The sequence below is a fragment of the Podarcis liolepis genome (genome assembly GCF_965112155.1).
Source record: "Podarcis liolepis genome assembly, chromosome: 1".
Taxonomy (NCBI): domain Eukaryota; kingdom Metazoa; phylum Chordata; class Lepidosauria; order Squamata; family Lacertidae; genus Podarcis; species Podarcis liolepis.
Window position 1 is genome coordinate 138,590,000 of NC_139554.1, and position 11,742 is coordinate 138,601,741.

General features: G+C 44.1%; 1 protein-coding gene across 2 annotated transcripts in view; it reads right to left on the minus strand.

Moving 5' to 3' along the window:
• Positions 1 to 11,742, minus strand: part of CPS1 (carbamoyl-phosphate synthase 1) — a 187,398-nt gene that overhangs the window by 133,028 nt on the left and 42,628 nt on the right. For both annotated transcript variants that reach the window (XM_083471970.1, XM_083471969.1), the window contains exons 3-5: positions 3,113 to 3,257; positions 2,400 to 2,489; positions 972 to 1,028 (exon numbers count right to left, since the gene is read on the minus strand). In XM_083471970.1, coding sequence (XP_083328096.1) covers positions 972 to 1,028; positions 2,400 to 2,489; positions 3,113 to 3,257 — 292 coding nt within the window. The remainder of the gene's footprint in view (positions 1 to 971; positions 1,029 to 2,399; positions 2,490 to 3,112; positions 3,258 to 11,742) is intronic.

The following is an 11,742-nucleotide window of genomic DNA, read 5'->3' on the forward strand; positions in this document are numbered from 1 at the left end:
GCAGATATTCCTTCTGCTCACCCCCAGCATTCTCCTCCATCTCCCCCCCACAGCTCAACCCACGTTGCTAGGGAGCGAGGCGTCTCCAAAGAGCGAGGGGACCCAGCACACCGCCACCACTGAAAAGACCAAAGGGGTGGGTGGGGCAGCTCAGTCCCGCTGCTGTGGAGCTTCTACCAAACTCGGTCCCACTGCTGTGGAGCTCCCCCCCCCCGCCACTCCCACTCCCACTAACATCCTCATTGCAAGAAAGAGGAGAGGCAGAAAGAAGAGCTAACTTGTCCATGGCTAGGGGGCGCAATCTGGATGGTTCTGCCAGGGGTGCAACATCACCCAGCTACGGCTCCGCAGGGAGCAGGTCTTTCTTCCAGCACTCAGGCTGCAGCAATGCCCCTCCAGTCTCCCAGGAGCCTTTGTGGTTTGACAAGGCCCTCAGCAATTCTACTCATTGTAAACGGTCACTTCAGCTCCTTAGAAATTTCCTATTTCTTTCAATTCTGCAGATATTACTCACATTTTTAGCTAGCTGTTTTAATAAGAAAGGACTGTTGAAACACTGAATTTCAACAGAAGAGATTTAAGCATGCACTCAGCTTTCCCTTTGAAATAAAGGAAAGAAGGAAGGAAGGAGAGAGAAATATGGGGATTCAAGGGTATATTGTGGCCTGCTTGGCCACAAAGAAATAAAGCAAATTAATGGAAAATCAAGGTCCATTTAGGACTTAAGAAAGTTTTGTATGCTCTATAATCAGCTAGCAAACCTCCCCTTTCTTTTTTTTTCTTTTTTTGCTCCCCTTTCTTTTTCTTAATATCTAACAAGAGGAAGAGTTCTGTGGAATTCAGAGGCTTGCACAGTAGTTTGTGATTTATAGTTGGTTCTGATACAGGATTTATTGTGGTAGCCCAGTGTGGTGGTGTTGTTGTTGTTGTTTTATAATGGACCAGCACAGCTATTTGTGTTTTTCATCTACCTTGTTTCGAATTATTTTAGAAAGCATCCTGGTATCAATACCATAAAGTGCCGGGACCTGAAAAAAACACAGATACAGGCAGATTAGAATTTAGAAACCTAAGTCAGTTACATTCCCAACAGAATACTGAAACTAGCTCCCTTTGTGGAAGACCATCCTGGAAATCCTAAGTTATATTCAATGCAACACTAAAGGGGAATGTTCCATCAGCACAATTTCTTCTTGTGCAACAGATTGTTTTCCTCCTCTCTGCCCCCACGCTCCCTCTAGATCTGTTCTTCCAACCATCCCAATTTGGGGGTGGTATATACAAGGGGGCATGGAGGATAAGGGCAAATCCCTTTGTACTAGTGCTAATCCTTGCATTAGGGTAAAGATGTAGTGCCCGATGTTCAGAAAAGCTCCCGTTAAAACTAGCAGTGATCTCAAACAGAAGCAACATTTTAGCAGAGTCTACGAATCATGCTCTCTAAAGTCCAATTCTTACGTTATTTTTGCAACAGTCACCATGTGATAGTTTTGCCATGCCAGTATTACATGTTGAATATTATGTTTACTTTATTCTTGTGTGAGATAACTTCTACGTAGGGAAAACATTGTGCTTAACCGTCATGCTTCCTATTGGGCATGTCCACATTACAACATTAAATTGACTTTAAAGTACTAACTTCCATATCTTCTACCAAAGCATCTTGGAAACTGAATTTGGCAATATGTTTAGAGAGAAACTTCTCTTGTGAAAGCTAGCTCCCCCTATGTGCTCCATCTAAGCAACTCTCGAGGTTCCTTGGTGGGGAGGGAACATATAGATTAAACCAGTTTAAATCTGTAGTGCTCCTTGAGAGAATTCTCTTTCAAAAATATCACAGGTTACAGGGCCGACAGCTCAACCATTTGAAAATATAACCTGACATTCCAAATGTACTAATCAATGAACCGGAGTGGAAGGGAGTGAAAATGCAACTTTTGTTACAAGTTTTGCAAATATCTGCTGAAGACAAAGATTTCTAGAGTTGTCTTAGTGCATGGGTAGGCAACCTAAGGCCCGGGGGCCAAATCCGGCCCAGTCGCCTTCTCAATCCAGCCCGCGGATGGTCCGGGAATCAGCGTGTTTTTACATGAGTAGAATGTGTACTTTTATTTAAAATGCATCTCTGGGTTATTTGTGGGGCATAGGAATTCATTCATTTTTTTCCTTGAAAATATAGTCCGGCCCCCCACAAGGTCTGAGGGACCGTGGACAGGCCCTCTGCTGAAAAAGTTTGCTGACCCCTGTTTTAGTGTAACAGGTAGGCATCTCAAAAAAAGCAACAACTGAACAATAATTTTGAATAACGATGCTCAAGCCATTCAATGTCAAATGGTTTTAAAAACTAGTTCCACTGCAGCAAGTGATTTGCTCTTGGTTATCCAAAAAATATTCCTCACCTTTTCCTCTTTCAGCCATTCTGCGAGGGTCTTGACAGCTCGCCAGTGACTGTACTCATTGCTATAATCCAACACCAGCAAGCCTGAAACCTATGAAGAATGACAGCAAATCTGACTGTAAAATGTAATTTTAAATTATAACCTGAAGTCTGTTTTACAGCGAACCAAAAGAATTTGACACTCAGAAACGTTTTCACTTTGAGTTTGTATCAGAAGGATACAAAGGATACATTTCTAGATGATCTCATATACCTTACAGAAGGACTATGAGGGATACCAATATAGGTAAAGGTAAAGGGCATTAGGTCCAGTCGTGACCGCCTCTGGGGTTGAGGTGCTCATCTCACTTTACTGGCCGAGGGAGCCGGCGTACAGCTTCCGGGTCATGTGGCCAGCATGACTAAGCCACTTCTGGCGAACCAGAGCAGCGCACGGAAATGCCGTTTACCTTCCCTCCGGAGAGGTACCTATTTATCTACTTGCACTTTGATGTGCTTTCGAACTGCTAGATTGGCAGGAGCAGGGACTGAGCAATGGGAGCTCACCCCGTCGCGGGGATTTGAACCGCCAACCTTCTGATCGGCAAGTCCTAGGCTCTGTGGTTTAACCCACAGCACCACCCGTGTCCCACCAATATACTTATTAGCTAAACAATCGGGAACCTTGCCCCTCAATAGAGAGAGAGAGACTTTTCTGATATCGCTGATGCTTACCTTAATGCCTTCAGACTCCAAGAACCTGCTGAGGCCCATTTCATCCAAAGCAGCAGTATCTGGGACACCACCGTTCCCTATTATGGGGTTAACCAGTGTGAGGATCTGTCCATGGTAGCTTGGATCCGTCAGGGTTTCTGTATTCCTGAGTTGAACACAACAGAAAATCATTTTCATGAATAAAAAGTGAGTCAAGATTAAAGCTCCCTATCAAAGCAGCAAGCATGGATACTGGACAGGCTTAAAGTGATGCAGTAGAAAAGTGTGTCGGGTTCTTACCAGTTTATAATTTTTATGGACTACTTATATTGGAAGCTCATCCCATAATTGTTTTTTAGAAACAAATTCCGTTAGCAGCTATGCTTTTAAAAGAACAACATACCAGTAGGTAAATAGCTGCATGGAAATATAAAACAATGGTTTAATTCATACAAAGTGCCAAGCCATGGTTTGGTGACCAGGAATGTCCACTATAGGCTCCCGAGCTTCTTCCTTTGTTGCTTCTCATGCATGAGCTCCACGGTTATAGTTTGCTGTTACTTTGTTGACAGTGGCAACCTATGATCTGAAGTCATGGGTGCTGAGTGGCTTGGTAAAGTACACTGTCATGAAGTTTCTCACCATCTGTAAAGGAGAGCGGGCTCTCTGTCTGAAGGGTAACTTAAAAGGGGTGGGGGAGACAGAGGATTAGTAGTATAGGGAGATATTCTTCCAGTGGTACTAAAATTCCTCTTCAGTTAGATAAAGTATTTTGCCCGGTTGAGAGGTATTCTTGAACTGATGAGTTTCACTTCAGCAGTGGGTATATATCATGCTGCAAGAGGATAAAATATGCCCAATGTGTGGTTTTCAAGTACATTGGGATTCTTCAGAATGATTTACACAAGCTAAAACTAATTTATTTTGTTGTTGTTATTTAAATTATGTATAATTGAATAGTCATACAGTTTTTCAGATATCAGCAAGTTGCAAGAGGCATTTTTATGGAATGCTGACATCCTTGTGAAAAGATGGATTGTCACAGACTGGAAAACTCTTTAAATAATCCAGAATGGTTATAGAATGATATCAGCGAATGAGTGTGCAGGCCAATTGAGAGAAATTATGTGTCAAATTAAACAATTGGTATGAAATATTCCAGGTTGCGATGTTCTACTCTTTGAATATGTATGTGTTGCCACCGACTAAAATGAATTAGGTCCTTAGTTTTAATGTATGATTTTCGTAAGCCTGGAGAATACATAAATATGCACAATCAGGCTACAATTATTACAGAGTAATCCTATTAAAATTAGCTGGGTTGCTCTGAAATAAGTCAGTTATGAATTACACGCCTGGCCTCTTGCTAAGTGTAAATTCTATTACAGATAAATATGGCTATTGCTGTAGTGATATAAATCTAAAGATACACAAGTGCATCTTCAGCCTGATTTTGTACTGTACAAAAGTCCTTCACTACAGTACAGTGGATATTGGCCCAAAATATGGCATGTTGTTGTTTAGTCGTGTCCGACTCTTCGTGACCCCATGGACCAGAGCACGCCAGGCACTTCTGTCTTCCACTGCCTCCCGCAGTTTGGTCAGATTCATGTTTGTAGCTTCGAAGACACTATCCAACCATCTCGTCCTCTGTCGTCCCCTTCTCCTTGTGCCCTCAATCTTTCCCAACATCAGAGCCATGCCACGCAAAAACAAGCTCAAAGAATGGTCTGCCCCCCCCCCAAAAAAAAGCTGTTTCTGCTACTGAGGCAGGTTGTTGAAGGGGAGTTAATCCATCATCTGCTGCATGGCTTTAGTGATGTGACAAGATTTATTGCCCATAATCTGTCACAGGGAAGAAAACTTTGATGCCCTCCATCATTCTGATCTATATTAAACAGTTGTTTGTTGGCAGGTATATTAACACAGATAGTAATTAGTGCTTTCAAAAAGCATAACTGATTGCCTTCAGATTCAAAAACTTGCAAACGGATTTGCCCGTAATTTAGTGTTACTACCAGAGAAACCGCTTAAGATTGCATCTTGTCTTGTGGTGATTCACATAATAGAAACCACTGAAGAGTCTTGAGGTGATACATGCATATAGAGAACGCAGTTTGTACAGCATCTTGTACTGTGTGAAAGCTGTAGGTCTTGACCTAAAATCTTGAGCTTTGTTAAGTTGGGATCCTATAAATGTTCTGTTGCAGATGGAGGATCTTCAGCATGTTACTATGTTAGCCAGGGCTGACATTTAGAGGTCCAAACGGTTGACCCAAGTCTGTGTTCCCTCTTGAGGAGTGTATCCTTCCTTCCGTCCCTCACTTCTTCATGAACATTTTCACTTTCTCCATTCCAAGACCTTACTTCACCTCTGAGGAATCTCAGGAACCTTCATTCTTATCAAAATACAATAAAACACACTCAATAAAAGGATTCTGATAATTAATTTATTAGAGCACTTTGCAGTTACAGTAAGAGACATAGTTCCTCCAAGCAAATTTAGAACTCATAAATTGGCTGATGTAAGAAGGGAGAAGATGAAAGAAAGACAAGTGTTACACATAAAGCTGATGTTTCCTCCAGAAACCTACCAAGCTGTTCAGCAACTGCTCTCTCAATTACTTTACCCAGATATGGGAGATTTGAAACTGGGCGGTAATTGGGTAGATCTAAAGGATCTAGTGAAGTTTTCTTTAAGAGTGGATGCACCATTGCTTCCTTCAGCTCCCCTGGGAATGTCCCCGTGCCAAGGGACAAATTGATAATTTCAACCAGGGGGGTCTGCGTGATATCTGGGCATGCCCTAATCAGCCAAGACGGGCACGGATTGAGGAGGCAGGTGGTGGGCCTACCAGCTTGGAGGAAGCTATCCACATCAGCAGGGAGTATCTGATCGAAATTGTCTAACACTGGACCCGAAGTCAGTCGAGGGGCCTCCAGTTCTGTCACTGTATCTAACTTGGCAGGGAGGTCACGGCAAAGCAACAGGACTTTCTCCGCAAAAAAGCTCGCAAATGCCTCACAGCTGTGGGTCGAATTTGTGCTTAAATTTGGTTGTCCTCCTAAGGACGTTAACAACCTAATTATTCTGGGCGAAAGCTAGCAGATGCAATGGAAGCTGCGAAGTAAGATTTCTTAGCAGCTTTCATAGCCATCTCATAGGCTTTCATAAGCATCCTATAAGATGTTCTTGAAGCTCCGTCACAAATCCGTTGCCATACTTGCTCTAGCTGTCTGAGATCCCGCTTCATTTTCCGGAACTCCTCGGTAAACCAAGGGGCCCAGTTTCGACGGGGTCGCAGAGGGTGCTTAGGCGCAATCTCATCGATGGCCGCCAAGAGCTGATTATTCCAGTCCTCAACAAGGTCATCTAATGAGTTCCAGGAGGAGCAGGGTCCCGCAAGGCCTGACGTAATCTATCAGGATCCATCAACCTTCGCAGGCGAGCCCAAATAGGCTCGCCACCCAAGCAGGGGAGGAGCGGGAAGTCAATCTTGGCTTTCAGAGTGTAGTGATCAGACCATGGCACTTCCACAGGGGGGGAGCATGATCACATTTATGCCAGCACCAAAGATCAAATCCAGCGTGTGGCCTGCTTGATGGGTGGGGCTCAAAACAAACTGGGAGAGCCCCAGTGTTGCCATGGAGGTCACTAGGTCCAGAGCCTGTGAGGAGGGGGCAGCATTGGCATGGACGATGAAGTCTCCCAAATCCAATAGTCTTGGGAACTCCAAGGCCCAGCCCGCCACCACCTCCAACAGGTCTGACAGGGTGGCTGCCGGTGCACTGGGTCCCATACCCAGGTCTCTGTCACACAAGCCAGGTCAATCCCCTGCGAGACAATAAAGTCACACATGGTGGCAGTTTTATTGCCTATGGACCTGGCATTGCACAACACCAATGATGGAGGTGGGTAATCCCTGCTCGCCCTACCCCTGTCCCTTGGGATGGGGCATAGATTTGAATGGGTTTGTGGACTTCTGGGTTAGCGCCATCGGCGAATGGCGGAGTTCCTCCGACCGGAGGAACTGGCTCCGTGGAAACTGGGTCTTCCTGCCACGGCGAAGGTGGGGACCCGCTAGAAATCCCAGGCGGAGGAAGCCTGGGAACGTGGGGTTCGGCAGGGCACCAGGAGCGCCCCCCTACGTACCAGGAACCCCATTTTGGGGCTCCGGAGTGAAGTGGGGTGAGCGGCGCGGTGCTGCGAACTGATTGCTACTTTCACGGAGTGAAGCCGCACAGCCATTGCCGGAGAGCGCTGACTTTTTCCTGTGGACAATTGGATTTAAAATAAGTACCCGTGAGTAGAAATGGAAAATTGGATCAAGAAATATCTTAATTTGGCACCGAAGCGGGAAGGTTCAAAACAGGAAGTCTGCCTTCCGCTTTTTGTACATAGACTGAAGCAAAAACCTTGTAAGCTAAAGCCTGGAAAGTCGTTTAAAAAGTTTAAATTTCCTTCATTTATAATTACTTCATTTATAATTACTGAAAGTTTAAATTTCCTTCATTTATAATTACTGAAACCCCCTTGAAAGCAGGAGAAAAAGGGGGGGACTTTGTTTAACGCCTGCAGGAGAGGGAGTGAAGAAAGATAAGTTTCCACCGTCTCTAACCTGGGAACGGGGTGTCAGAGCAGAAATTCTTGGAGAGGTTCATTGACTGTGAATGGAATACTTTGACAGATAGCTAAAGAGAAATAAATTGATTCCAATGTTGCCTTCTGCATTCTAAAGAAACAAAATATCTGAAAAATGAAAGGAATTTTCCTTTGCTGGACTTGCCTTAAAAAAAATGGATACAAATAGAAATTGTCTCCTCTAGAGGGAGCTTGCTAAATTGTTGCTGCAGTCTACTTGAGGACTCTACAGCTGTCAAATTAAAATCGTGGGACCAGTCCTTTTTGACCTTGACTAAATATGAGCTGGGAGGAAGTTTTGGTGCTTGCTTTATGCAAGACAAGTGCCTTGCTGGAACAGATGCATGAGAAGATGGATTTGATGAATGAGAAAATGGATGTGATGACTGTTGTGGTTAATAACTGTGGACAAACAGGGAATATTGATACAGAAACTATTCAGGGACCAACTCAGGAACCTGTACTGATTGGGCAAGTGCAGAAGATAATGGAGGAGGTTGCGGTTGCACCTCAAATAATACAAATGGAGAGACCCGAGGCCCTACAGGAGCATAAGTTGCTGTCTTTGAAGATTGAAGTTGGAGTCGGCCAGGGGGAGTCTGGAGCTGAGGAGGTTCTTATCTTTGGAGAGACCTCGAAATATGTTTTTAAATATTTTTTGGACTATATTGATGACTGTGGGGAGTGGGACTCTGGGGAATGGGCTGGTTGGATGAAGGGAGACGGAGATAATTTTGGGTTGGAATCCCCCAGAGACCTACTCCCCAACGAGAAAGGAAAGAAACTAAGAAAGAGACCAACAAAAGACAAGGAAAAGTGCAGGTATAAACAAGAAGAAGATCTGCAGAAGGGACATGGAAGAGACTTAAGGGCCTCGGACATTAGATTACCAGGTTGATGGACTAGATGGAATGGACAGTAAGGACTGACACGACCCGAGACCAGGAAGAAGAGATGTTGGATGAAGATTGGAAGAAAATTTATATATATATATATAAATTCCCTAGGGAATTAGCCTAAAATTAATGAACGTTAGGGAAAATGTTGGAATGAAACTATATGACTCTAGTAGAGAAGATACCAGGAGTTATGTATAATTGAGCATTAAGCGTTAAGCTCTAAAGTATTTTTTTGGTAAGATAAGGTTAAATAACTTAAGGTAATTTGAATAACAGAATATGGGGAAAGGATGGAAAGGATTTGTTGTGTTAATTAATAGGTTAAATTGTTAAGATAAATTATTTAGTAAAAATTGAGAAAGATGGAAAGAATTTGCGGAAATAATCAATTAAACTAGAATACAAAAAGGGAGGTGTGAGGAGGTCAATGAAACAAGCAAATGCAAGTTAAAGATATGTAATATGGGATTTGTGTCTTTTTTTCCCCTTCTTTTTTATCTTTTTGCTGTATTGTTGCATTGGTTTTTATGTCTTGTTTTTTTCTTGTTTTTTTTCCATGTATTGTAGTGTTGTTTTTAATTTTTTTCTTTCTTTTCTGTAATTTTGAAATTATTAATAAATATTATTATTATTTTAAAAAGATTTGAATGGGTTTGAGCATCACTGCATCTCAAAACCCTTCACCGATAGTGATATCTAGCCCCACCACCATTCTTCCCTAGCCCTTCAATAGTGGGAATCCCAGACCCCATACTAGCCTCCCCAATAGAGGGGTAAGACCCCCTCACTAACAAGTCATCCCTGGGCCAGGACTCCTGGGTCAGAATGGTATGGGGAAGAGGTGAAAGTTCAATAGGGTAATTATCCCTAGAAGATAAAACCCTACCAACTGCACCCTGAGTAAAGAAGATGTTCAGCTCCTCTGCCAATGAATCACCAGCCTTAACCATGTTCCTTGTATTGCCCTTGTAGCTGGTTAGGTGCTGCAGTCGTTGCCACACTTGTTCCATGTTGTTATCGGCTAAATAATTTCCCCCCCTTAAGCTTATGCTGTTGTTTTGCTGCCTTAATGCCTTTTTTGAGATTTGTTCTCGCTTCTCTGTATATGTTTATATTCCCTGTCTTAAAGGCAGAATCCCGGATTTTCAGGAGTGTTCTTACTTCAGCAGTCAACTATGGTTTACAGTTCCCATAGACTCGAATGCATCTCTGCAATGTTACCTTGTCAGTGCACACTTTAATATAGGAAAGTATAGTATCTGTGTATCTATGTGTCAGGGGTTTAGGAGCAGAGGCACGGGCAAGGGAGGAAACAGAGAGCGAAGGGGAGGAGGCAGAAGAAAAGATGAGTGATGACGACGACCCGAGATCTCCTAGTCTTTCCAGTGAATCAGAGGATTCACAGAAAGGAGCACCAGTGGCCAGGGCAAGGGGGGAGTCTAGGGGGGCACCCCAGGAAGATAGAGCCAGAGGGGACTCAGGGGGGAGCAGCTGGAAATCGGGACCAGCGTCACCGCCAGGAAGCAGGGAAGAGGAAAGGAGCCAGGGGGGAAGCGCTGGCAGCTCACCACAGGAGGGAGGGCATGAGTCAGGAGTGGCCACACCTCCATCGGGGAGCGAAGAAACGGTTAAGAGGAAAGTGGAAGGTTGGGCGCGCGCGCCAAGTTCAAATGCAGAGGAAGGCGGCGCAGTAAGCAGCCCCGAAAGGGAACCAGGTCCTAAAGCCCGGCGCAAGGAGGCAGGAGGGTCCGGGTCAGCGTCAGAAGAATCCCGGAAGGAAGAAGCCCCGGGGGGTAGAGGGACCCAGAGGAGGACAGTCAGGCGGAAAAGGTGGAGCAAGGCTAGGATATTAAGTTGGTGCACACGGGGCGGAGACTCAGACGGAGCTTCGCCGATCTAGCTACTAGACGTAGAGTTGCGCGCAGCAGCGTGAGAATGGAAACTGTAATTCAATAAAGACTTTTACTTAATGATCGCTGGCTAGCGTGATCCTCTGTGAGCTAGGATCTTCAAGCAGCTCTGACACTATGCATATCTTGATGTTCAAACACACTCCAATCAGTGCTCTCAAAACAATCCTGGAGCTGACTAAGAGCACCCTCTGGCCAAATTCTAACTGTTTTTATAAACGGCTGAATTCTTCTCCTGAGAGGGATGTACTTCAGACATAGAAAAACTGAAGAATGGTCAGATGAGCCTAAGTGGGGGAAGGGTATGTATGCCTGTATGCCTGTTTCAAATTGGAATACGTGAGATCTAGAATATTCTGTCCTCTAGTGGGAAATTTCACAAACTGTTCAAACTTAGGAAAAACTGTCTTTAGGCAGGCTTGATTGAAGTCCCCTGCCACAACAAGGGCACCCTCTGGGTGGAGTTGCTGCTGCTTAGAAATGACGTCATATAGCTTAGAAAGCGCTGCACTGACATTAGCATCGGATGGATATAAACAGCTATAATAATTATGACAGTTACTTCTCTAGGCAGATAAAATGGCCGACATGTAACAGCCATCAATTCTACATCTGGGGAGCAAAAAAAAGGGGGGGGGAGATCTTCAAACACTAAGTAACATCTCCTGCACCGTTGGAGCATCTCTAACAAGTAGATCTTGGTAACTTGTTTCACCCCACCCCAAATAAAAGCATATTGATCATAACCATGTGAGAAAGATGAGGCATATAGTGTGGTTGCCCCCCAAATCCATTTTGCTTCGAAGTCAGACTTTTCATCCACCTAACTCAGTACAGTCCACTCTAAAGCAGGTGAAATTCTGCCACTGTCCACCAGACAATGGTGAACTCCTAGTTCCTATCAACCTCAGCCAGCCTATGTCACTGGTCGGGGAGGATGAGAGCTATGATTCAGAAAATGGTCATTTCCCAGGCTGGCAACTCAGAAGCATTTTTAACTGGCAATGTCAGCAGTTCAGCCTGGGACCTTCTGCTCTTCCACTAATAATCCAGGGCCTCTCAGTTGTAAATAAACCCACTCTATAACCACCTCAAAGTAAAAAATAAAAAATGCTCAATTTCACTACAGTTGCTGCACCCGTCTACAAGGCTCAAGGTCTCTTTCACAAGTAAAAATGTCCATCTATGTTTATACAATGA